Raw genomic sequence first — 27,450 nt, forward strand, 5'->3', positions numbered from 1 at the left:
AAAAAAAAACTAAACAAAAAAAAACCCAGTAACAAAAAGGAATAAAATAGCCATATACTTCTGCTTCTATAACACTAAAGCAGTTTTTCTAAATTTGCTGGTAATGTACAGAGATCACACGACAATAGAACACTACAACTGCTAGTGAGGATTTTAATAAGCAGTACCAACATTTTTTGGGCAAGTGAGTTTTGTAAGAAAACCTTTGAGCTTTAGGTCGTGTCTGAAAAAAATGTGTCATTGCTGATTGTCACCGTCACGGGCTGCTGCCACGGGGTCTGTGAGTGTTATTGTGAAGAATTACATATCAAGAGCTATCTTAACACCCACTCCACGACACATCCACAATTTCAACCCAGTTTCCCAACGTAAATAGCCAAAGGGAGTTGATTGTATGGCAATACTTGTGTAATATTTGCATTGTGTAGTTCCACTAATAGATCTAAAGGTAGGTAAGTGCAGAATAATTAAGTAAATGTCAGGGTCTTGAAGCAGGGGGAAACAGGAGGGCTGAGCAATCTCTTACCATCAGCGTGTACAGTCATTTTCTGTCCCCGTGAGGGATGTACAGTGAAAACTGGTGCAAAATAAAACCAAAGAGCACAGTGTGGGCTCAGCTAAACCTGGCGATAAAACCAGTTTCAGAACTAGTCTGGTGAAGTGTGATTTGATCAGATGCTTCATGAACAAATTGCTTTATTACTGATACTGCTAATGATTTGTAAATTAGTTGCAAGCCTCCCCGAGTGACTGACTCAGTGGCATTTACCAACTTTTCACATACCCCCGTTTTTAGGGGCTGAATTTATAAAACACTTCCCTTTAGTCCTTTGAATTAAATTTTCGGTGGCATTTGATGACAAGCATAGCATGATTAATTACAAATTGTTCTTTAGGTGAATAGTGCAGATTCTAAACCACAGCTTGTGTTTTTATAGCAGTTACTACCCTGCAGGCTCCAAAAGGGCTTTGGAGGAGAGAGTATGATTTTGGTTACATCATTGTAAATTCAGAAAACGTCAGTGATCTCAAAAGTGTGATTTTTTTGAAATTAGGTCAGTGGAAAAGAGATCAGAAACTGCTTTGCTACCTGAAAAGAAGCAAGCTCCAAAATGGAGTGAAGTCTCTGGTTCCAGATGGCTTTCCTTTTGATTTTGCAAAGAACGTATTTGTTAAAACAAGTAATTTATTTGAAATATTATAGGGGACTGCATAAYAGAGCAAATGATAACCTGAATCCAAAATGGATTATGGCAAGCAAGTTGTAGCAGGGAATATTTTTGTCTTGCTGATTGTTCTGTAATGACCCAGAAGCTCTACAATGCCATTTCATCTGGCACCATTGTGGACCAACAATATAAAGCCACCTCAGGGTTTCTTATGTATTATCTCCCAGTTAAATTGATTCAGGGTTTGGATTTTTTGTTCCTGGTTAACTGGTCTTTTGACAGCTACAGTGTACTTACAAGTTTTTGATTTTTTTTTTCTGCCCTCTGATTACAGAATGCATAATATTTTTAACTTGATCTTAAATTGAACTAAATTTTTCAACCAAGGTTGAGATGATGATTGAGATTTTCAGGAGAGCATGTAGTTCTCTGTTGAATTCTCACTTCTTGTCATCAGAGGCTTTGGTAAGATAAGGATTACAGTCTGAAACCACTAGAAATTACAGGTCAGGAAATGAATGTAAGGTCTTGCAATGTTGAATAGTGTCAAACACGAGTCCTGTAGCTGAGTTTAGCAGAGAGTCCATCCTTCTTAGGGAATGTTGAGAAGGAAACAACCAGAGAGGTGTTTGTGGACTGTGAACACCTTTCAGGGTTTTGTTTTCAGCTTTTGTGTGTGGTCGAAGCATGTGAAGAGCAGCTTTTGAGTACCCCAGGGGTGTGACTCATGAGGSCGATGAGCAATAGTCACCGGCTTTTCATCTGTCCCTCGCTTTGGGCAGCACGTTTTGCATCCTGTTTGCGAGCAGCTCTGTGGCTTCTCGTCTCAGAGCTTCCCTTGAGCCTCCTCTACTGTTCTCTTCCACCCACTTKGGAGTATTCAGAAGAAATAAGGTGGTTTGCATCTCCTGTTGTTGCTGTGCTGGTGATCCCAGCGATGGAGGAGCGTCCTGGGGGATGCTCTGACTGCATCTCTGCTTTTCAGTCCCTTACCCAGATCACTGTTACTAGGGACTGTTCTGGCTGAAGTTGTTTGAATTGATCTTTAATTATCTCTACCACCAGGAAAAGGAGGGAAACCTATATAAAAATAATCTATATCCTAAGTTATGGAATAATTGACTGTGTTTGGGAGTTAGTGCGAAAAGCAAAACTGCTTKTAAATATCTGATTGAAAGCAAACCCATACATTCAAAATACAATGTGTTCCTAAGTCTTGCACATTCTGATTCATATAAAAGTTAGACAGTATCTTTTAAAGGTCAAAATAATCTAGTCATCAGAATTGCTAAGTAGCCTTTCCTGAAGTAAACTCATTAATATAATATTAAGGATTAATTTTATAGGAAAAATGAAGACACTGTAAGGCCTTGCAATGTATTTCTTCTTTTTCCAGTGTAATTTTCCTGAGTAATAATAATAATAAAAATAAAATATATGTTTCTAWAGTAAAATATTTCTCTATTTTCATTTTCAGATTTGGAACAATTCTAATGTACTCGGAAAATGAGTGTCCTTCTCATTGAACCCTTTTATGGTGGTTCCCACAAACAGCTGATGGATCTTCTCCAGGAAGAGCTACAAGAAGATTGTGTCCTCTGCACACTCCCAGCCAAGAAGTGGCACTGGAAGGCACGGACTTCTGCTCTTTATTTCATGCAAACAGTGCCAACAAGTTCTAATTACAGGTAACCAAGGGATTGAATAATTTCTAAGCTGAAATTGYAGAGATGTCTTCAACCAGGTCTCTTAATCTTAATCCTTATGTTCGTGCAAGGATGTGYGTGGGAGCAATTAGAGGCTTGCAGTGGACAACACAGAGTTTTTTTCTTGGGATAAAACTAGGAAATTATATGTTTTATTTAGAATTTCTCTAGTCTGTGAGAGTCTTTCAGTATCTGGATACCTGATGTCTATATATGTATGTGTATCTCTTGCTTGAAATTTATCAAGTGAGTTCAGTCATTCTGAAAGGTTTAAACTGTGCTTCACAGATTAGGCTGRAAGATGGCACAGATGTGAATGCTGCAAGCTTCCTCACGTGCCCTCCCATGTATCTATTAGCAAGTCTGATTTATCAGTGTCCTGCTCAGGCTGACCTGGAGGATTAAGGGGGCAGTTTTATCTTAATGATGGTCCGGTTCCGTAACATGGGTGTCAATTATACATTTATGTAAGTGGCAAACTTCCATCTGCTAGAACCTGGGCTGATAAAGGCGGGCTATTTAGGTCAAGATAGCTATCATGTAGTGAGAATCAGTCACTCCAGAGCCAGCAGTTTAGCTTGGTCTACCTGATCAGATGAGATGTGGCGAGGTGATTGTCTGGAGCAGAGAGATAGAGCTTGCAGAGCATTGTGGGGGGACTGTGYACCTTCACTGGGAGAGAGTGTTCATGCCCAGGGTTATTTTATCTGCTTTTCAGYAGCAGAATGAGCTTCAGCAGGCCTCTGAGCACACCTGAATGACGTGCCAATGAGTTGCAGTTCAGAACTGGGTCTGGTATTTGTTACCACGAGCCAGTAGGTGCTTCCTGAGGAGGGAATAGCATTTTTCAAGAGTAGATTTGTGCTGAAGAAGGTTGCATTAGCTCAGTGTTACCCAGCACAATGTGTAACCCCTTTTGGAACACATATTGTGTGAATGTACACCTTTTCTGTGCCTGCTTTTGGCTCCCATTTTAAGCAATCTCCCACCCCAAGTCAAACGTTAAAATGAATTTTCCCTGTTTTGTCTTGTGCGAGGCATTTAGCGTTGGTTTCCTCTTGCTTTCTTTTTGCAACAGTTTTGTTTTGGAGGAGTGTACATGACAAACTGTTATGTAAATTTGTCTTGTATCACAACCACATCCTCCAACGCATCACAATGTTATCTGTGTTCCTTCAAGGTCAGCAGCCCAAGCTGTCCAGCACTAACTGTATTAAACTAATCAGACATCACTCATAGACATACACTTCATTAGTTTAACTTACAGTTACATTGACCTAAGATAACTTAACTCCAATTTGTCAAGTAACCCACATCTTGGGGAAAGGGGGAGGGAGCGCTGACAAAAAACCAAGAAAAAGCAAAATCCCACAAAAAACCCAACAACCCAACAAAAAAACCTCAACCCAGCAGCCTGAAAACTCACTTGAAGTTAATAAACTTGCAATCTGTCATAGACTTATGTGCAAATACAACCTTTACTGACAGCAAATAAATCTGATCTAACCAATGGAGCATCTTAAGGAGAGGAAAGCATTTTCTTTGCTGGTGCTGTTCGGGTTGGAGCAGAGGGAATCAAACAGTCAAAGTTGACAAAGATGCGATGGTTAAATTAGAGTTTGTACCTTGTCCTCGCAGGCAGCATAAAATTTTAGGATCAAAGGCTGCTGTGGCTGGTGAGAGGAAAACTGATTAGAGGTACCTTCTACTTTACTTGCACATTTTTAATGTTTGTTTCGTAATTGAATGTTTCGATTATTTTATTAAATTGAAAGTATAAGTGCATCAGGGTGCAACCTAGTAAGGCTGACTACTCTCCTATTAGGAAAAAAAAATTGATTAAAATTAATTTTGATTCTGTTATTTCTGAGCTTTCTAGTAACCACTGGAGATCAGCTTCCCAGGTAATAGTTTGTAGAAACAAAATTCCATTGCAAACTGGTAGGACTGCTGTTTGGAATTACACATTTAAATATTTCAACCTTCTTGTGAGGTCRTGGAAAATACCAAATTTGCATTACTTATAATATTGGCATTATTTACAGAAAAAAGCCTTTATTTTATTAGTGCTTTTCATAAATGTGGCATTTCGTAAATACCTTGTTTTTATTTGTGTGTTTAATAATGCAGAAAGGTCACAGATATTTCAAGTGCAAACACTTCCGATAACGGAGCTGCCTTACTAAATCTTTGTGTTCAAACTGTACTTTATTTCAGGATCCTGGTATGTGTGAGAAATAGTACTGATGCTGTTAAGTCTGATATTAGATACATTTTAGAGAAACAGTGTAGATATATTTTAAAGGACTTCTCTCCATGTAAGCTGATTTTTGGAAGGAGGCAGGTTCTTTAGTTTACCAGGGACACTCAKGGAGTAAATGAATACTCTTAAAAGTGGTTTTGAAACAAAGGATGCAGTGAASAGCCGTAGATGTTAAATTCAGATACTGTGCAGTGAGAAGAGAATTTCTGTGATGAACTTGCTAATTGTGTTATCAGAGAACAGACGTGTCCTCCCTTGAGCAAGAACTAAAGCTGAGATGGAAACAAACAGGGCATTTAATGTTACTTTTRTGAACTGTACGGTCCTTCTCTTGGTGTGCAGTAACATTATGTTCCCAAGAACGTGGAGATCTCTCCAGGATTGTCCCGGGGTGAAGGTGTCCTCACCCTCCACGGGAACACACGGAGCTGTTGCGGAAGGTGTTGGACACTCAGTGTTTGATCTGCAGCACTGCGCGGATTTATATTAATTCCCTGATGGAAAAAAWCTGTGTTGTATTTCTTTGGAAAAGCGTTGCTTTTCCATTTTTTTTTTCTGTTGAGCAGCGCACTCAGAACACTCTTCCTTTGTCTCCTGAGAGGAGCACGGGAGCCCCGAGGAACGGGAAACCCGGGCACGGAGAGCCCCTTCAGCTTGGAAGGCCAGAAGGAGAATTTAAAAGTGGATAATTGCCTAGAGAGCTTGAAATGTTCTCTTAGATTGATGTACAGCAACCATAGATCAAGTTTTATTTGCTGTAGAGCCACACATGATTTTTCCTTAATTGGAAAGAAGGTGCTTGGATGTTGCATTGGTRTGAGGAGTTTTGTTCTTGTGGTAGCAATTTCCAAATCACGGCATACGAAATGCATTGAAAAAGGGAGGAATTGCTGTCTATTTTCTCTAGACAAGGTTTTCAACAATCTGGGAGTTTTGTTAGCAGTTGGTGGGTTGTTATCATCTTCATTCCATGGATTTGGAAGGTCCAGCAGAGTTTTCTCAGGCTGCTGGCACTCTGCAGGGCTGCTGTGTTCTCTGCTTTGTGTCCCGACTTCTTTCAGACAGTTTGAGCTCCTTGATAAATGGGGTGTTTGATCTTYAGCCTAAAGTTGTTTTCCATAACACACAGTAACTATTCCGTAATTCTAGACATGTAAAAAAAGAATTGGTTTTAGCCTTTTTTTCTTTCTTAACTAAAGGAAAGTTCTCAAATTTGAAAATACTGTTGCACAACCTAAAAAAAAAAGCCCTTTTCTTTTTCCTGTAATTRTTYWCTKYAWTRMAGWRAAYAATCTATTAAATTAMAAATMGTAAAACACCAGTATRACCYATTGGATGAAAGCAGTTTATATTTTAGGAGCTGTCCTCTACAGAAACTAATTCAAGCCCAAGAAAGTTAGGAGTGTAAGACTTAGCTCTGTAAAACAGAGTGACTGAATTCAGTGTAGCTTCCARTGTGTTTTAATAGCACTGTTAGATTATTTTAAATATATATATATAAATATTATGTATAACATTCAGTATTGCCCCCCAGGTAGCTGTTCATATGAATAAAGATTTTATTTGTAACAGATTCTAGCCTTGAAATACCCCTAGGGTAAATGTTAGCATATATATACCCCTTGATATTTGACAACTATATTTTAAAGACAAATTCTATGCTTTTTACATTTTACAAAAGAGAAAACAAATTATTGTTTTCAATTAATGGAGCTTGGAAAAAAAAAAACCCAACCTGGGGGTGTGGTGTTCAGCAATGGAGAGTATATTCCAACAGTATATAATGTAGATTTGGTTGTTTTTTGATTTTGGGGTTTTTTTTTAATATTCTGTTGAAACTACTAGATTTAAGACTGCTTCAGATGTGATRCATTTATTCTATTCTATGAGGACAAAACACATTTTTATAGAGTGAATTCTTTATTAACTAGTGGTCTGTGTCCCCTAAATATCTTAAAAGCAATCCTTAAATTTTTACTCRAGTAATCCTTTAAATTTTTATTTAGAGCAGTTCAGTCCTACTGAAAACATAACACTGTCCGGGTGTGTGAGTGTTTGCAAGCTTGAGGATTTAACTGTTTTCTAGGTATTTTATTTTCAGAAACATTCCTGCTTGTCCTGGGGAAGGTGTTTGAGGATGTGACTAGAAGCAGGGCAGGGCAAATTTCAGCCATTTCATTAAATCAGAATACACAGATACCCATTTATGCTGGATACACGCCTGCCTTTTGCACCTTTCTGGGGTATACTGGAAATGTTTGTATAATCTTTGTAGGAATTGCAATAATCTGTCCTGCATTAGAGGCCTTCCTAGAATTTGGCCCTTGTAATGCTCAGGTTAGGAACGAATRAACTGTGAGTAGAGGAGTACATTAGTTAAAAGAAGATAATAATTTGCCTACAAATTTAAAAAAAAAAATCTGATGCTGTTTGGGATTTTTTTTTTTTGCATAGTTTATGGTGTTTGCTTCTATACATAGGTGAATTAACATAAATCTCATTCATAGCAGTAACTACTAAGAGTGTGCATTTTGATGTTACTGCTCAAATCAACTGCATTTGAAGATGGGAAGTGGCTCTTTTTGGAATAACTGAATAATTTTCTGCCCAGAGGTTGTCTTGGTTTCRCCCCACATCTCTGTTGCTCCATGTGTTTTAACTGCAGTTTTGGGTGAGGCACAAAACTGGAGAGGAAGGGAATGTGCTCCTAGAGATGCCTTGTGCTTGGATGAGCTGCTGTAAAGGAATATCTAAGGTGATGAACTGTGATGTCCAGTGTCTCATGGACATGGTTTAGGTTTCCTAAAAACACCATCACAGACTGGGCTGACTTGCATGGGAACCATGTTGTTCCAACCCCTCTGCCTTGGGCAGGGGCATTTTCCACTGGWCCAGGTTTCTCCAAAYCATRTCCAMGCTGGCTTTAATCAGWYMTTTGATTAAAAATGCCAYGTGGGTGTAACTCCCTGATGGGTACAAATATCCACCTYCTCACCTTGCTGTGGAGGTGCCCAAAGGAGGGTGTGGGAGCCACTGCTTCATTCCTGTCCCTCACTGAACAAAGGGTCATTACTCCTTTAATTCACTAGTGCTAAACTCGCTGGTGTTTTCCCCCCCTGAACAAATCATTGGAGTTCACCCAGGGCTGGTGCAAACGCACACACGTTTGTCCTGCCCACGCTCCGAGGGAGCTGGCTGGGAGTTCRCTCCGCTCCGGGGGCCAGATGGCYGTCCTAGCACCATGTTGAGCCTAAACCAATAAACCCTACTGAGATACGAGACACAGGCACCATGTACTGAGCTAAAACAACTTGGTGACTTCTGACCAGAGCTGGCTGCTGTCCAGCCAGCTTTGAGTGTAAGCAGGGAGAATATATGTCCATATGGAACGGCACGAAGCTCCACCACTTAGCACAGATGATGCCCTCCACTGCTGTAGCCCTGGATAATAGAGGGTGTCCCAGCCTGGGTAAGGGGTGTGAAATTCTCTCTGCTGAGGGAGAACTTGGAGGCCATCTGATGCTGGAAAAACATAACATGGGAATGAATGTATGTGTAAAACTGGGTTTTGTTTGATTTAGGTTAATATTGCCCAAAACCTGTCCTGGAAACTTCTCCTGAAAATGTTATCGTTCAGAGAGAACTTGTGAAGGGGAGCGTAGTATCATATGGATTTGAGAATGATTTTTAACAGAATGATAATATAAACCAAGGTGTTAAAAACACAAAGAAGGTTCAGAATCTAGGATTGATTTGGTTTTTTTAGTTGGAAAGATAGCGTTTATTTACACCAATGATTTAATAATTGGTAAAAAAAAAAATCAAAAAACATAACCCACTACAAAATGAAGTAATCCAGTAAAAAATTAAGAAAAGTCTAGAAGCAGAATAATTTCCCATTTAGGATAACAGCATTGCTGTGGTTTCTCTGCTCACAAGCAAAATGCAAAAATTTCTTTTTCACTGCATTAGAGAGAGGCTGCCTGAAAAGTTTTTGCGAAGCCGATGAAGGAGGTGGGGTGTCTTTTTGAGGCTGAATTCTCTTGCTCTGCGGGGCCAGACACAATGCTTTGGTGCTCAAAAGTCCTTGTACAGCACGGTGATATAAGAACAAATGCTTTTATTCTTAGCTTTGGCTGCCGAAAAACATGGAGGGGGCGATCCAATAAGAACAGCAAAAAAATCTTTTCAGAAACAGGACAAAAAAACCTCCCAAGTAAACTACCTGAAATTTATTCAGGCAGACAGCAATGTGATCTTAAACATTCACTTTGCATTAATCAACTTTGCCTCAGATAAAATGCTGGCAGATGGTAGCTATTCATTTTAAAAGTGACAGGTTTTCTTTACGTTTTTGTGTGGAAACCCCCACATGCACTCTTCCCTCCAAAAACTTTACTTGGTTAATTTGTCCAACATGCTTTTTTTTTTTTTTTTTCCCCCCTTAAATACACTCCCATTATTAGGCAATTTCACAATTTGGATAGTTAAAAGAGGGTTTAGTGAGTTTAAATGCAGGCTCCTTCCTTTGAAGTCAGGGGAAGTGTATGTATAGGAGCTGAAATTTGGCAGAAGTGAGATGGGAATGATGAAGACGATGCGGGGAGAGGTGCAGGGCCGGGAAGGACGCGGGCTGGGACTGCTGGGTGATCTGTACAAAGTGCTAATGTGAAATGGCAGTTGTCTGTTTGATGTGTAAAAGATTTGCTGAAATTCCAGCGAAATATTCTGATGAGAGAAGGAAAGAACAGTCTGGGTTTTCAAACCCTAGCATGTGTTTTTCTTTATGTTCTCAAATGCCGGGTGAAATCCTTATTTTTCTTTCTAAAATGAATTTTATGAATCACCTGGAGAATTGATATTTACATTGCTGGCAGTAAAATGTAATGAAATTGTGCATTATGATTCAGTATTTCTGCACTTAGGATTTTAATGAGGATTTTATCTGTCCTTTTAAATGGTTGCTGTATATATATTTTATTTCTAGATTAGTTATGGATTACATTTCTATTTCCAAATAACAAACATATACACTACTATATTATAAAGAATATGATACTTTCCACAATTCATTGTCATTCCAGCCCATAACACTAATTTGATCTTCCAAAGGGAAAGTAAAAAAAAGCTTTAGTTTGCATCTAATAAAGAGAAAAATATAGATTTTTTTTCCTTTTTTGGTTCTGCTTTTTTTCCTAATCTGAATTGTTGGGGTTTTTTTAGCTAAGAAGTAAATATTACAAATTTTGCATACTTGCTTTGCACGCTATTTGGATTTATAGCTTTGTGTTTTGGCGTCATAAATAACTAATTTTCTTAATGAGTACTCACAACTTAACTGGGTTTTGTGAATTGATGCATGATGAAAAAGAATTTTATGTTGTACAGACTGGTTTTGGCAAAGCAGTTTTGGGAGAAGACATAACTTAATGCAAATAATTTTATTTTTTGCGGAGGGTGGATTTTTGGTAAGCATAATCTGACCCAAACACATTGAAAGTCTTGGTTCAGGTAGTTGTGATATCTCAGTTTTCAGTCTTCAAGAGACCAAGAATCCAGAGGCCTTTCCTTAYCCATTTCAGCCCATGTGCCAGGTTGGATRGGCTTGGGGCAACCTGGGCTAGGGGAAGGTGCCCATGGCCAGGAATTTGGRACTGGRTGRTCTCCAAGGTCCCTTCCCACCCAAACCATTCTCRRATTCTTTTTCTGTRTCTGYCTTTTGTGCCAGCTGTGGGCTGTCAGCACCTGCTGTGGGTGTCCATGAGTTTGTGTGGATTTTGAAGGCACTGACCAGGTCCGTGGTCACTCTGGAAAATGTGCCCAGAGGTGTTTTCTGGTTTGATCTTCTCCATTCCTCTGAGATTACAAKACTGAATGTCCCAAAGACAAGGCTGGGCTCTGTTGGATGATCTCCAGGAACTTTACCTGGTGTAGTTCCATCCAAGGGTCTCCTGCCATAATCTTGGAGCCCATTCCAGTGTGAGCTGAGGCACGGTGCATGAGGGTGCTTGTGGATGGATGGTTGCTTCATAAATGCCATTCTGTATCAAACAGAAATGTTAATCTAAATGGACCCATAAAATTTGGTAGATTATGATATTATTTCTTCCCTAAACATGCAACATACCTAGGCAGGAGTTTGATTACAATCTCTGTGCCAAATTGTAGTACAATGGACAACATCTAATTTGGGATTGATTTCTGACTCGCCTGAATCACACTTTGGTCAATTTATTTCCTCATTTTCATCCCTTTTATACTTCTCAGCCTAAGTATTTCAGGAATGATACCTGTTATTGGTAGCGTTAGAGTCATTACAATGGTGAATTTAACTCCCCTTCAAAAAAAGCATTAAGAATGCGTACATTGTATCTATTAATTRGAATATTTTTAATTAATTCAAAGCGATTGAAAGACTTTTTTTGTTCATCATTCTGTAATGAAGATTTCCACAATTTCCTTATTCCCTTGGACAGTATTTTTCCATTCTTGCCTTTGTCCTTTGTCCCTGTCTTTTCCTCCCTTCCTCCTGCACATTTACTCTGATGGTCCAGTGGACACAGTCATTTTAAAGAATGCTTTCCATTTCAGAGCACTGACTGTTTTTATTGTTTATGTTTATAACCTTGCCTTCTTGTTCATCATTTTTTGTTTCAGCTCTCTTAATTTCCATTTTACTTGTTGCACGCTTGAACTTACATTTCTGTCTAGTTGCAACTTTAAGAAAGAAGGAGGGAAACAGCAGTGGACACAACACAGAAAACAAATATGTGATTTTCTTGCTGCAGAGTTACTGGAAGAATTTATTCCTGTTAACAGTATTTCTCAGAATTATATAGGGAAAAATGTATTTAGAGTGGAGCTGATGTTTCTCTCACACCATCTTGCCTGATCCAACTACTTCATTCCTTTAAACTAGTGGTTTACTAAATGGTTTAAAAAGAAAATGYGTAAATTATTATAGGCAAAATAATAGAAAATTTATCTTTTTTTCTTGCAGTTAAATGGCATTCCTACTTATTTCTGTTAATGTGTGTTTTCTTTGGGAGCTAGTATTTTTTAACATTAAAAATATTTTTTAGCATTTTACTCTGTCAAATGATGTGTTCTAGTTGGAATATGGAAAAATCTTCATGTATTTAGGTATTATGTAAGAACATGAAAAAAATTCTGAACACGTAATGCTATGTATATTATATATGGAAAACTGAAAAAAAAAAATTGAAGGGGAGTAATTTGAGACCATCTGCAATTTTTTATTTATGTAAGAGAATATCCCATTTTTAATTAAAGATGGAATTTAAGAATGATAAATGGGACCATTATCTAGTAACAGTTAGTTTGCAGGCATTTTTTCCCTAATGTTCTGCAGATTGCTGCAGGTTTGACAGGGCCTTTGGCTTTTGTGAGCAAAATGCATTTCCTACTCATGACAGAAGAGTTGTAACTCACTAAACATGGAGCAGTTATCACACATAGCGACATCTCTAGGCTTAAACCCTGAGGAATTGAATTATTTTAAATTATTTTTAATGCAGAAATTTCCTGGTAGTCAATTTTATTAAAAACCTAACAGTTAAAAATTTTATCTGCCAAATGAATTTGGAGAAATAGTGCTAARGATGCTAAAACTATGCAAGAAGAGGAGATTAATTTGGGGGGAGATTTTGGAAGGWTTTTGAAGTTTTTTGTTCCTTGGTATTAGATTGATCATTTTCTTGAGGTTATGGGGATCTTTTCTGACTTTACCCCTTAATTTCCTTCTTTGTTGTCATCATCCTAGACTAAAGTTATTCCAATTTATTGTTACATTCTCAAGTCTTAGCTGTGGGGTATCAAAGTCGGAGGAAAAAAGATGGGTAGGTATTTGGGAGGAACTTGTGTTACCCTCATGTGATGAGTATCTCTTGGTGTTTGTGGCTGTCAGTTATCCCAGGAGAAAATATTTGGTGTCCTTGTGTTTGTCCATGACCTTCACAAACCTTCAGGGTCCTGACTGGGAGTTCCCTTTTGTGGGGTTCATTTGGTTACTGATGGCTGAAATTATTTTTCCCAGTCAAGAGACTTTTTTTGGGAGAGGAGTTGATTGCAGAACCCTCATTTTTACCTACTGCAGACCATTGTGTTACCATCTATTCCAGGTGGAGTCTGGTTTGCAGTGGATATCACTCTTCTGATGTTTAATACCAGCCCTGCATTGGGATCTTGCAGCCCCAGCCTAGTCTGGAATYGGTTTTCAGTGGTTTCTGTGGCTGTTGAAGGATTCAGGTCTGAAATGCTGTAAACACAGATTTCAGGTCTTGTCCCAAAGGACAAAAGCTCTGTAAGAAGGAGTAGCAGGGAGGAGTGTCAGAAAAGAGGAATTGCCACAAAAAAATCTGGAAAACCAGATTCTAATGTAATTATTGAAAATTGTATCGTGAGTAAGAAACAATAAAACCTGCATTTCCTTCCATCTTGTTTTAACATGGAGCAGARAACCTGGAGAGTGGTCTTGCCTTGAATTAATGCTCATTCTGGTRCCAACAGACTGGAAAATGCTTTTATGTAGTTTTGCATATCAATGCAGGAGAAAATACTAGATTTTAATCATAGGCTCAGAATCGTTAAGGTTGACAAAAACCTCTAAGAGCATCAAGTCCAACTGTTAACCATGCTATGCTATGATGAGTGGAATATAAATTCAGCATTAGAGTAAGCATCTGTACTTGAAAAATACTAATTTCCAATGCTAACAGCTGCATGGAAGGTCATTGACATTGTGGAGTGCGTGGGGTCTCTGGGGCTCAGCGTGTTTGAARTCAATATTTATGGTGCCTCTGTACCTCCTGTCATTAGCAGGAGGTTTTCAAGGGACTGTTCTTAGATTATATTTTGCACATGGCTCTTGTTTTCCTAGATACTGATTGGAAAAAAAGTGAAGGATATATAATAGTTTTCCTGTCTGCTGATGGGTGATGAGACCAGCATGTTCAGGCCATGGGTGGAATYGGGGTGAATGAATTGGTGGCAGAAAGGGAGTTTGAGATGCTTGTGTGCTTCCTGCATTTTTAAGGAGTATRAAGGATATTTCAGCTGTTGAGATGAAGCTCAGCAGCTGCTCTGCAAGCTCCTAATGGAGCAGGGGCCTGAGTTTTCTTCATCTCCAGAATTTTCCTCTGGTCACAGATGCTGCTGGGGCTCTGCATTTCTCTTAACCCATAGTCCTTRAATGGCGTGGTTGATATAGAGGAAYARTGAAAATGGTTTTTCTTGGATAAAATGGAGTTTGGATACAATACTGTTGCCTGCTAATTGCTAGGTACACACTAAGACTCTGAATGATGAAGAGGAAGGTACAAAAGCTGTGTGCACCGAGCAAATGCTTGGCAGTGCAGCAAAACAGCTTTGCAGTTCTGGGCATCACTGTGGTATTTGCCTTCCCATTATCTCTTCAGATCACTTTTCCACGGTGTTTGGTCCATGCATATTTTATTTTATTTTGGTTTTAATTTCATTTTTTTTGTTATATTATTTTATTCATTTATTTATTTTGCCTTCCAGCATGTGGTTTAAAACTGTAACTTCATTGACTCTTGCATATAGTATCTTCCATTTTGTCATTAAAATCCAGGGGGGTGTTCATTGTGAGCAGTAGTGTATCTAAGGTAAAATATTTCATGTTTTTGCAGATTGCCAGTATTACATGCCAGAGCAGCCTTCTGACCATGAAGCCCAACCACGTTTGTTCTATTAGCTGCACTTCAGAAGTATTTGTTCAGTTTTTTCCTCAGATGGATAACCAGTATGGAACATTCTGTCCACAGAAGTCTTATTAAAGAGGTTAGAGCATCCTGCTAATTAGAAAAAACTAATTAGGCAGATTGTTGAGCCTGTAACCAGAATTTTATATTTTAATGGATTTTGAAATGCGGTGTGCTCCCTTTTCCTATTGTAAAACACACTTTTTTTCTTTTAAATGTCTGGAAACAGTCTTTTTGAGGAGGTTATGCACTTAGAATAAGAAAGCAGTAACATTTTAATTTTTGAAGTTATTAAATAAACTGTAGAAGWATATATGCTGTAAAATGAGTGGAACTATTAATTCATACCAGCCTCTTAYTGTGGCAGGAGAAATTGTTTGGTTACCTTCCTGTTGGTAGGTTTCAAGTTTAACTGCCCCAAAGAGGAGTTGAATTAAGTTCACGTGAAGAAACAATATAATTTGTGGTTGTGTTAAAATTAGACTTAGATGGTACAGAACTCACAAATTACTCTTTGCTACTYCAAGCTAAAATTCATTGACCACTGTTTCACTGAGCCTTGGGAAGTTCATGTTYGCAGCTGGATCCAGTCCATTTTTGAGTGCTCTTGTAGTGCTGTCAGAGACTTTTGGTCTGGAAGCTGGAAAATGTTCTCTGCTGTGGAGTGACCTTGGAACCAAAACTATTGGGGTTGGTTGAGTTTACATGGTTCCCATCTTAATTCCAGGTTTGCAAGGTGCCCTGTGGAAAGCGAGGGATGTTTGTGGCTGGGGACAAAATGCTGGATTTGAGAAACACTTAAAATACATATATTTAAAATGGATTTCTCCCAAACATCTACTTTTGAACTCTCTTTCAACCGTGCACTGCTACAAACTTTAATTAGTCGTAACCTTTTTTTCCAGGCTTGTCATTCTGCATTTTGCAAAATGCTCTGGCTCTGTGGAGCAGCCGTGTGGCCGGGAGCCGTGGGCAGTGACCTGCAGTCTGTGTCARGGCCATCCTCTGAGATGGAATTCAAGGTACAGATGTTGCAGTTGGTGAGACGAGGTTGGCAGCCATCTGGAAGGTGGCCATCTGCTCCTTCCTTCCTGCAGCAGCAGAGCACCACGCTTTTGGGGGCTCCTGCCCCTTCTTGTCACAACCTGAGTCAAGACAATTCAGAGTTGCCTCTGTGAAGCTTGATTTGGGAATATTGGCCGGCCAAGTGCTTGGCACTTAAGAGATGTAAGGGGCTGGAAAGGGAAAAAACAAATACTTCTAGACAAGACTTAGAAATGAGCTGTGTGAAAGGACTTTAGTAAAGCACTGGAGGCCTAAGGCCTGTAGCTCAAGTCTAGAAATGTGGGAGCAAAGGGAGATGCAGCTTGGTACGCTAATAGAAAACAGAAATGTCCCATTGGGGCATGGGGCTTGTTGTTATTTTGCTAATACATCAGGAAATAGATGGATTCTGTACCACATGAAAATAGAACTGTGAGTAAAGGAACTGAAGAATGGAGCAATGAGGTTCCTTTAAGGAAAACCTTCCAGCTTCCAGTCCAAGGAGGCTGAAAAGAAGGCAAAAAAATTGCAAGACTTTTTTTGTGGTGTCAGCCCTGCACCCTCAGACCTCCTATATTTGCTGGAGTGTCAGCTCTGCCTTTGTCCAGTCAGATTTGTGTTCAGCATCTGTGCTGACCTGTAGGTTTGCACCCCTCTGTGCTCCTGCAGTTCAGTCTTCAGCCTGAAACCTGGGACTATTATCAACCAGACAGGTCTAGGTAGTTAGCATGATGTCATGTCTCTTCATAAGCTTATGGAGCAGGGCTGAAATTTATGGCAATAAATATTTTAAATTGTTTTTGTTTGGCTTCTTGGGCAGAAGAATTTCCATAGGTGAGAGGTTATGTTGTCCATTGTATGATAGATCATATGGATGGTATTATCAGTGCATGGGGAGCTTTTACCCCTTCAGTGTCATAGGCTGGAATTGTTACAGSCACTTAACAGCTTTACAGATTCTTGTTTAATTACTGGTCATTATTCTGCAGTGGATGACTCATTTAGCCTRCGGTGATGGGAGGTGTTCTGGCCCTCTATATAATTCTACACATACGTATTTTTGCTCCTAAGAACCACAAAAATGTCTGTTTTCCTCTTGCATGTCTTATTTCCTGGGGTGATACAGAGACAATGGATCTGAGAAGGACTATGGAATGAGAAAGGGCATGTTGGGAAAAAAATTGCATCAATTGGGATGGTTCTTGGTGCACACCTGAACTCTGTCACTCAGTTCTCACCTGAAAGGGTGAGGAGCTTGGTTTTATTATTTCTATTAGTAATATTATAGTAAATCAATATCTATTAGTCCATTTTTCCTATTGGTATTTCAGTGTAGAAAACTAGCAGGATAACATGAAATTAACTATTCAACAATGTTCTGACATGGTAAAGTGTTAAAATTAACATTYAAACTAGTTTTGGATTATCTGTTGCCAGCTGTTCTTCCCTCAGTGGAGGCTGTGTGTCCTTCACTTTGACATTCTGTGTGTCCTGGTGAAGGCCCATTGCAGAAATAAAAACTTTGAATTTACCAGTCTATGTCAAGAGGCAGTGTTTTGTCTTGTTGCATGGAGATCTAAATAAATTTGCATTGATCTCAGTAAATGGGGATGTTTTGAACCTTGACTTTCTAATGCTTCACAGTTGGGTGTTTTTTTYCCTGCTTTGTCAAGGAAGATGACTGTAGTAAGACCATGAGCTGATTACTCCCTGTATTAGATAATCATTTCTTAATGTGGGAGGGATATTAAGAAGAATAGATGTGAGTGCTCTTGGAAAACTCTTTATGGAATAAGGTTTAAGCACTGTTGTTAATAGGATGCACATTCCCTTTCATGCTGAGTCAGGCAGAGCTTGGCTGTACACCCAGGACAAAAMTCAAGGAGGTCTTAGACACACTTGCAAAACATGTGGTGACTCTGCTGTCTTTAAAAGTTGTCACTGTTGCTGTGGTTGCATTGTCACCTCTGGATTTTAGGTGGGCAGTAGTTGGAGTTTTATTAAAGACCAGTCCTASTTCCATCTAGACCCGGCTCTGAAGTACCTCATTGTTCCCCCACATCATGTGGTTGTCTTATGATGCACCMGTGGCAAATAATTATGAGTTTGACCTGAAAGATAAAAAACCTTGCCTGTTTTAGATGTCTGTGTCAGTGGTAGAGGCTGCTGGGTGCAGGGGACAGAGGGGAGGACAGGAGGTGGTGCAGGAGGGACATTGGGTGTCCTGATGGGAAGCCGCTGTATCAGTGACCAACTAATCCTGGCTTTTCTTGGGAGAAGCCTGAATCACCCTTAGAAGTGTGAAATGTCTGTTTCAAATGAAAAACTGACTTGGTGGATGGAGGCTTTTTCCCACCAGGGACATTTTTAAAGGAATCCAAAGGTTTTTGACATGGCTGTTGAAGTCTCTTCAATGTGAAAGAATAGGGATTTAGGAATTGGAGTTAGCCTTGTAAGAGAAGACSTTGTAAAAATATTTTKAGGGATTATTTTTGGTTTGKTTGGGKTTTTTTGGKTGTTAAAGCTTTTTCTGGATTATGTAACTAAAGGCAGGACAAGATACTACAACTCTAGTTTGTATTTATGGGGTTCTCTGAAGGGTAATCAGRAGGATGTTTGTTAGGGGAGTGGTAATATTAGGAGGGATAAAAATACTGACTTTATTTTTGCTAATTTTTCTTAGAGTTCTGAATCTTCTTTTGAGTAAGCTTTTCAAAACATTCAGATTGAAGTGTGATGGTATATTATCAATGGTTTSTTCTTCTGATATTGATTGGTGAACTCTATCATGGCTCTACTGTCATTCTTAGCAGCTTTTCATAGAAACTTTTACCTCAATTAAGTTTATTTTTAAGATGCTTTCATTGTGAAAGCCCTAGAAGTTAAGATGAAGTTTTTTTGGTTTCTTTTTTCAAAATTTTCCCCAGTGTTGGCGTATGAATGTGGTTTTGCCCTAGTGACACTTCCCCATTTTGGATTATTTTCTACCTCTGCATATTATGTGATTTCTTGTTCAAGTGAATGACAAGATGATGTATGACACACTTGAGATGGTATTGAGCAGAGTATAGTTGGAAAATTGCAGTGATAATTTTCTTTTTACATCTCAAACTTACATGCCATTGGCGGGGGGAGAAATGTAACAGCAACTCAACAAAAAGCATAAGGGGAAACCTAGAAAAATTACAGGGAAATTTCCATAACAGATACACAAGTAATGCTGCTTTAATAATGATTTCCTGTCATGAACTATTTTTATCATTTGCCAGCTCTCTGACGTGGCATTCTATTTAACATTTTTGAGAGCCATGTTTTAATCAGATTAAGCTCAAGGAAACCGATAGATATCTGTTTGGCTCATGACTTGTGCTTCTGTTTCTGATTTAGTCACAAGACTATTGTTGTTGGAATCTTTTAAACCCCATTTTGCTTCCACTTGCAGCCGGTGTGTGAGCCTGGAGGTTGAGTGCCAGGGATTTTCATGATATATACACACAGGGCACGTTATGGAATTATTTTATAAATTAAAGAAGACTGATAGCAAACTGTGTCTTTTTCCTCATATGATTAAATAGCTAAAAATAGCCATCTATTTTTAGTTTCAGGCGTTGTAATGTTTCTTAGGAACAAACTCACCCAAAGCAGTGTGCTATGAAAGGCTGACCATGAATGGTTTTGCATTCTGATCCRCTTAAGGAAAACAAAAATCCTCAATAAAACTGACTATTCTTGCATAATTTTATATAGTGTGCAACATAATGACACTTTCCATGCAAGAGATAGCGTGAGAATAAAATATAAACACATGTATTTTTAGCTTTGATACTTTCACGTTTTTCAGTCATTTTATGAAATGAAAGACTKCAGGAAAGTTTCTGAGCAAAACTCTTGTGGTCTCCAATATTTGCACATCCTGCAACTTTAGGAAATTAGGAAAAAAAAAAAGGTGCTACATAACATTTGGGATCATGGCTGTGCTTGGATATTAGTGAATGTAGCACCTCATTTGGTGGTCTCAGCATCTTGGAGCACGGGGGAGGACCAGCAGCCTGGCTTTTAAAAAGCTCTCTCTATCCATGTTTTCCTGATTTCCAGAGGAAAAAAAAAAAGCCCCATGTATTACATTTCTAATGACCTCTTTTGTCTGTTGCAAGCGCAGGGAGATTGTGTTCAACAGCTTGGTTTGTGTGGTGTCTTCCTGSAGCGTATTATTTATTTGGTTGACGTGTTCGAAAACTGCGAGCGTAAGAATTAATAAAGGTTATTAATTACTTTCCATAATAAAATTAGCTGACCTTTAAGAGCATTATACAGGGGCTGTCTAAGTGGAAAAATGACAGAATGCATTTTTATAGTGGCCATGTCGATTACTAAATCTTACAGTCACAATATAGAAACTACGCGTGGTGATTAAATGTGSCTCTTGACTGTATATTTGCAGACAACAATGAAATAAGTGGAATTTTTGTGTTCAAGACAGAATTTAACCCCTCGGTAACGGTTTCACCCACATCTTATATTTGGTTCCATCTGAGCAACACAGAAAAAAAAAAAAGAAGAAGATGCAACTTAATTTTCTAAAAAGGAGCGTCCTCTGGAAGCGGCAGCGCCGGGAGTTCGCTGTGGTTTTTCTGGAGCGTGATGATGTGCAGATTCCTGACTKGGGTCGCTGTCAGGCAGACGTGATGTACACCCTGTAGCTGGGCACACACAGCTCACTCAGGCAGCCTGGTAGTCTCTAGTCATCCCAATTTATCTACCAGTTTAAAGGGAGAYTTGCCACACAATCCCATATTGGAACATGGAGTGTACGTGCCTACCTGGATTTTAAAGTTGGGAACAGGATGCGCCTYGTTTCCAAAGTAGCTGTTACAGCTAACTTTCTCAATTTTATTTTCTTTGTGCTGAGTATTGACATTTTTAGCTGTGCCATCATCTAGAAAAGATTTTATAAAGCTTTGGTTTTTGTTATTTTTGAAACCTTGATAATTTATGTAATAATTGTAATGTGGCTTGAATTTCAGGTGAACTTCAGATTTGCTTGTGCTGCTGCATTGTACTTCTTCAGATTTTGACTAGGTCTTATAACATTTGTTGAAATCCTTACAAGATATTCATCTATTTGTAGCATCATATAGGTCTGGCTCCCCATCTGTCTCTGTTTTTCATGACAACGAGGCTCTGGTACATTTTTTTTAATTTTAGTTCTTATTCATTGAAGCCCACTGTAATGCTGTTTCTATCTTAGCTATTTGTCCCACAGCTTTTATTGATCATTTGGGATAAAATAAAGGATTTCTTCATGGGGAAAAATTGTAACCAGCTATCAGTGAATCCAGTTTAATTGGTTTAGTTTTTCTACCTTATGAAACTGAATGTAATCAGAATCCATTTGTGTGCTGTTAAATAAATAAATAAATTACTAACATAATGTGATGCCGAAAGCTAGGAAATACTGGGGAAGAAAAGTTCTGACTGAATTATTTTCTGCTAGGCCATATTTATTAAAGATCTCATACAGTAAGGGTATGAATCTAAGGTTCAGATTCCCTCCAAATAAATCCTTATTTAACAGGATATCCCTGAGACTTTTTTCCCCTTCTTTTTGTTAGGTTTTTTTTTTTTTTCCTTTTTCACTATTGGCGAGGCCGACTGAAACAGTCTCATCTGGTTTAACTAAAAATCTTTGCATTACTTTGGCGGTGGTTTCTTTTGTACGTGGTGCTTAGAGCTCCTTGAAGCTGGAGCGCACAGGAAATGCAAATCATGCAAATCATCCTCGYGCTGACGATGTACAGTGGCGTGATTGAGCAGCAGTACGTATGGCTCGTGGGCTGACCACATGAAAGGGCTCATTTAAAGACCAGATGAGCCCAAGCTGGCTTAAGTTAGACTATGTGTGAGCTTCAAAGCTTATAGAATAGCATCCTTTTTAAAAATAAATTTATTTTATTAATAACACCTGCGCCGAGTTCTTAAACAGTGAGAACATGTATAGATGAACGTTCACGTTGAGTACGGGGCCATGCTTAAATCAGAAGGGCAATATTGTTATTTTTTTTTTTTTGGTGGAAATTCAGGTATGCATTCATATGGAGGGAAAGCGACCGCAGTCTAATGTGCTGCAAAAAAAGTCCAGTGCGTGTTTGGTGTACATAAAACCTGACTCTTTTCTGCCTTTCAGGTAAAAATGAAAATAAATGGAAGAKAAAAGGGAATTTTTCTGTGCAGCAGGGTTAAGAACAGGCTTTCTGTAAGTGCTTTTGAGTGCTGAGAAGAGGGAGGTTGATTGCTGGCTGCTTYGAATTTCTTAGTAACTGAAGAAAAAAAATCATATTATTTTTCATACTTCTGAAGAGCTTTTTCAGTAGTTTCAGGGTTTATCCTTCCCATAAAGCTGAACCCTTGTGGGATTTGGAACCTTGAAGGTGGTTGGGAGAGCAGCTCTGGTGGGAGCATGGGCTTCATAAGCAACCCTTGAGAGGGACCTATGGACACAACCTGAGCTAAGCCACAGGGGAAAAATAACTGGTAGAATAAAAAGCCTTTTTCATATTAGTCTGGCAATAAAAAGAGTGGGTGGGATAGGTAACAGTGTCTTTAAAAATATTCTTACCTGTGGTAGTGTCAACATGGGTGGCTCTCTTGCTTCAAGTGAGAGTCTTATTYCTTACACGTCTCTTTTATTTTATACAGCCCTCTTTCGCTTTCCTTTGGATGTTTTTAAAAGTTGAGATTCATTCAAATAATGTAACATGACACAAAGCTGGAAAATGTCAATCTTGGACTGTTTCTGTGTCATCTTGTTTAATTTTTACTTGAAACAGTAGCCCTTAGGAGGTCTGCGGTGGGACTGGGCAGGACACTGCACTCCATCACCCTGACGGATGTAATTCTGCCTGGATGTTTTTTTCACTAGTTCCTTGCTCCTTCATTTTGTTCTTTCTGCTAATACAMAGGAGCAAGAGAGAAGGAAAAAATGAATTTTTTGTATTTCATCTACCATCATCATTGCTTCTTTCGCATCAGGTCAATCCATGGCTCCTGGCACAGGAGAGAGGGACATTTCCCACTTTTTTAATTTTTTTTCCCCATTCTTTTAAATACTAATTATATTCTTCTCTTTCTGGGTTCAGTTGGGGCTCAAATGTTGAAGTTTCTTCCTTCTGTGTGATTTGTTCATTTATTTTAAAGAAAAAAAAGGGAATGTGGATAAAGGGATGGCATCCCAAAACAATCTAAACCTGTGATCTTTTACAGGGACAATTTGTGAGGCTTCTGGGCAGGTGTTTATACATCCAGCACACAGTTTGTGTTTTAATAGAAGCAGCAATTTAAATCAAAGATAATATTAAAATATCTTTCATACTTTGTATAAGAAATACTAAGATGCAGGAGCTAACAGAAAGCAGAAAAGAAATTTTACTACTTGTATCTATAATAATTTAATATAATTTAATATCCATTTCAGTGTTTGACAGGAAGTAAAGATTACTTAAATATTTGTACCTTAGAGCACAGGGCTGTATAAAGATCTTTGACTTTTCAAGTTAATTTGTTTCTTCCAGCAATATAAAGAGATATATACAGAAAATTAATCCCATATGATTGTACAGCTACCATTGCTCCAGAACTTTTTGGAAATACTTTCCAAAGAACATCTCCAGTCATCTTGACAAAACAGCTTGAGTCAAGTTTCCTTTTCAGGAGCTCCTGAAAGGTTTTATGTGTAGTTCAAAGGCATTGCTGGAAAAATGGTGTTATTTGGAGACCTTGACCAAAACTACTTTGCTTTGCTCCGGCTTTGCAGATATGAAAGCTCCTTGCCCAGCCATCTTGAACAGATTTTTAGGTTTCTGTCATGGAGAGATGCATAATCTTTTTCAATAACAAATTAGCTCTTGTCGACAGTTTTCCTGGCCACAGTTTAAATAGCTCAGTTCAGAATGTTTCATGGTGGATTTTGCTAGAAAAGATGTGTGTATATAGTATTTATGTGTTTTGTATCCACATCTGTGCATGTGCATCTCTCTGTGAGTGAMGATACGAGATCTGAAAATGCTGAATCACTCTGTACGCTCTCACAAAGATAATATTTTGGGAAACCTGTCAGGTACTGTGGTGAGCAGGRTCCATAAGATACATAAACAGTAACWTGATCTCCCRTGAGCTGATTCAATCACTTAGACCGTGACATTCACTTATCTTCAACTCTGGCTTGGGCTCCTGACTTCTCACTGTGGCTGTGGTTCTCTTGGTGGCCCTTGATAAACAAGCCTTGGCCTCAGTTTCTTAATCTTAMAGATTAGAAAGCATCTGGTGTGGTGTTCTACTTTTTTTTACATAAGATTTCAACCCCAGAGGCACATATTTCTCTTTTTTTTTTTGTTCCCGGAGAATAATGGGAATTTAGCACTTGGTGCTTTAATGACAAAAAGAATTCAGAAGTAGTAGTTGCATATGAGATGTGCTGGGAAAACATAGTTTGAAAAATATATGGAAGCCTAGAAGTAATTTTTATTAAATTATTACTGTTTTTTTTTTTTTTCCCATTGGGGGAAATCTCAGCATCTTGTAGTGTTCAGGTAGGGGTTGTTTACTCAAGGATCAGATCTATGTTGTATAAATTGACCAAACATGACTGTAAAGGCCTAATGTAGTTATTAACCCTGCAAAACTCTCAGCCAGGTGCTGGAGAAGAAAAATGGGCAAAAGGCTTCATTTCAAGGACTGTTAAATTCTCTCATGAGTTTGTTATATTCTCTTTTTCCTTGAGCTCTCTCCTGTTGTCTCAGCTCTCACATCAGTCCCTTACATCCCATGTCAGGAGCTGCAGAGCTGAAACCCTTTATTTCCTTCTCTTTCTCTGGCTGCATTATAAATAAAAACCCTGCTATGCTAACATGTGAAATAAAATGGTAGGACATCAGTATAGATTATCCTTAAAATCATGTTATGGAAATGGAAATAAAGCAGCTTATGGTATATGCCAGGCATGATGCAAGTGATATTAAATAAATATATGACTGAAGGGTTCCATTCATTCCAAATGCTCCCCTTTGTGATCTTTAGCCATGTTTGTAGAGAAACCTTTCTTAAAGCACTTAAAGCTTAATTCAGAACAGACAAAACAATTATCTTTTGAAAGTCTGATGAAATATGTTTGGCAGCTTTTGAATTTAGGCGAGTGTTTGTCTCACTTCTTTGAAATCTCACTTCAGTCGGTCGCTCAGCCATTTCGGTGCAATCGTTCAAATCTGGTAGCGAGTGTGGGCTTTGCTGAGTTACAGAAATGTTCTGATCAGAAAGTGTAGGGGCTCAAAATAGTGTGCAATACACAAAACTTGACATTTTYCTTATTGATGTGCTTTTGAATATCAGCTTACCTACTGTCCCTGTGTTTTTATGAAGTGTTGGTTGATAAATCTGTGTAGGAAAGTGTGCTCCTCCAAAGGCAGGTCTGGAGACCCTTAAGCATTAAATTATTTTAATTTCTTGGGAGCAGAATTGTCGCTTTATCTCCTCTAAGTATAAATGATGAAGGTTTATGCACCAATGTGTGTGACTGTTTCTCATAGGAAGAGATGGCAGAAAACTGCACAATGTAGTTTTATAGTTGAGCTATGTCATGAACACAGAGCAGAAATATTTAAATTGTGTCTCTGATTGCCACTTCACCGAGCACATGGAATAGTTTGCTCGGCTTATGTTAAGGCAGGAAAGTTGCCACTATGCCATAGCAACAAATATTCTAGAAGTGTGAAGGGCATTTGGGAGAAATACATATTTTCCCTTCATATTTTTTGTAATATTTGATTACATTTTTTTAAAAAAAAAAATTAAAGTATACAGAGGACTTTGTGAATTCACTTTGTGAATATATATTAAAAATCACTAAGTTATTCCTAATGTTCTGTAGTACTGCCTGCTCCTGACAAACATCTGATACGGATCATATGCCTCTAAAAAGAGAAGTTCCTCGAGCAAAATATCCTCATGAAAACAGGTTGGAGATACTCACATTCTCTCGCTCGCTCTCACTCGCATGTTACATTTTGGCACGTTGTAGGAGCAGGTAGCATATCTACTACCTGCTGTTGAAAGTGTTGAAGATACTGAATTATTTATTCCATCTTCTGCACTATCCAAACTCGTTTTGGGTAGTTTGACACATCTCGGTCTTCCATATGGATACTTCATGGTGACAGAGTTGCCAGCTGCTCAGGTTTTATGACAGTCTGAGTTTTTTCGAGGACTGTATTAGTTTTCTGGGAAGAATCCTGCTTTTCCTGAGGGTCCCTGTTCTTAGGCAGTAGTTATGCCTTGGGTTGATGCTCTGGAGTGGGAGTTTTTTAGGAAAATTAGCTAAAAGATTCCATAAAAATAATTGTAAAAGGATTTGCTGTTCATGGATTGTGTGAGGTGAAATCAGAGCTGTGGGATATTAGAAAAATGTGAAAGCCATTTGCTAAGGAAGCTAAGTTGCTTTTAGTGACAGTCTTCAAATTCCTGAAAAAAAAAAAAAAGGTGTTTAGATATCAAGGTGCATAAAGCAACATAAAAAACAATCTGAAATACTTTGGAAAACAGGATTTTCAGGGCACTTAAATGTAACACTAAACAGTCAGCAAAGCTTCCCCATGGGAGTGGCTTGGATCTTGATGATATTTAAGGTTCCTTCCAACCCAAACCATCCTTTGATCCCATGGTTTTCTCTGCAGTTGTGYAAAATGAGTAGTCTTTTGTGGTTTTAAAACACAAAATGTGTAAACCTGAAAATTGGGGGAAGATTTGAGTTTTTAGTTTGCCAGAACTTATTAAAATAATGGAAAACCAGTCATTGTTTTACTTTATTCAAGCACATCCTGATATAAACCTTATTTGAGGGAAATTCTCAGTATTTTGGTGAGTCTGTGCTGTGCTGAGTTTGGTTTCCTTTTCTGTGGGATAAATCAGCCTGGTTTGCAGTGAGATCCATCTATCCAYGATGGTGACTGCTTGCTGTGTGCCATCCTGGGTCCAAGCTGACACCAGGAGATGTGRAATAACAATACTCAAAGCTTGTTGYCCAAATTTGCTGWTRWAGASTAGCTCYGTGTAGCCCTAGGACTTCTCCATGCTGCTACAACCCCTTGGCCATATTGCATTGTTCATGCCAAGCATTTGACATGTTTGGCTTCTCTCCAGAGCTGGACAGATAAGATACCAAATTAAATCAATTTGCAGCCTTTAAACCAACAAATAATGCTGTTTAAATGTTGCCTAATTGAGTATAGCATCAGTTTTGCAATCGTTTTTCTTTAAAAATGTCTTTTCATTATACATCACTGCATCCTGTGTGTTTACCTGTGGTGAATTTGTTGCCTTCAGTCACTATGTCCTTTATTTATCTGGCTTCCTACTTTTTCTTTTCTCCATCACAGCACCCATTTGAGCAGAGTTAGTCTGTCCATCTTTAACAAACCACCCAGCAGCAGCTACTTTTCACTTGTGGGTTACTCTGGTTTGCTTATTCTCTGCTCTAA

At 38.6% G+C, this 27,450-nt stretch overlaps 1 protein-coding gene across 7 annotated transcripts in view; it reads left to right on the forward strand.

Moving 5' to 3' along the window:
- The window catches only part of GTDC1 (glycosyltransferase like domain containing 1), a 161,187-nt gene that overhangs the window by 41,285 nt on the left and 92,452 nt on the right, over positions 1 to 27,450 (forward strand). For 6 of the 7 annotated variants that reach the window (XM_057372235.1, XM_057372234.1, XM_057372239.1 and 3 more), the window contains one exon: positions 2,647 to 2,857. In XM_057372235.1, coding sequence (XP_057228218.1) covers positions 2,676 to 2,857 — 182 coding nt within the window. In that variant the 5' untranslated portion in view covers positions 2,647 to 2,675. Of the gene's footprint in view, positions 1 to 2,646; positions 2,858 to 25,844; positions 25,932 to 27,450 lie in introns of those variants that run through there. The other variant, XM_057372238.1, reaches the window with a different exon arrangement.

This window comes from Malurus melanocephalus, unplaced genomic scaffold, assembly GCF_030028575.1.
Source record: "Malurus melanocephalus ecotype Western Australia unplaced genomic scaffold, MMel_1.1 scaffold_167, whole genome shotgun sequence".
NCBI classification, from domain to species: Eukaryota; Metazoa; Chordata; class Aves; order Passeriformes; family Maluridae; genus Malurus; species Malurus melanocephalus.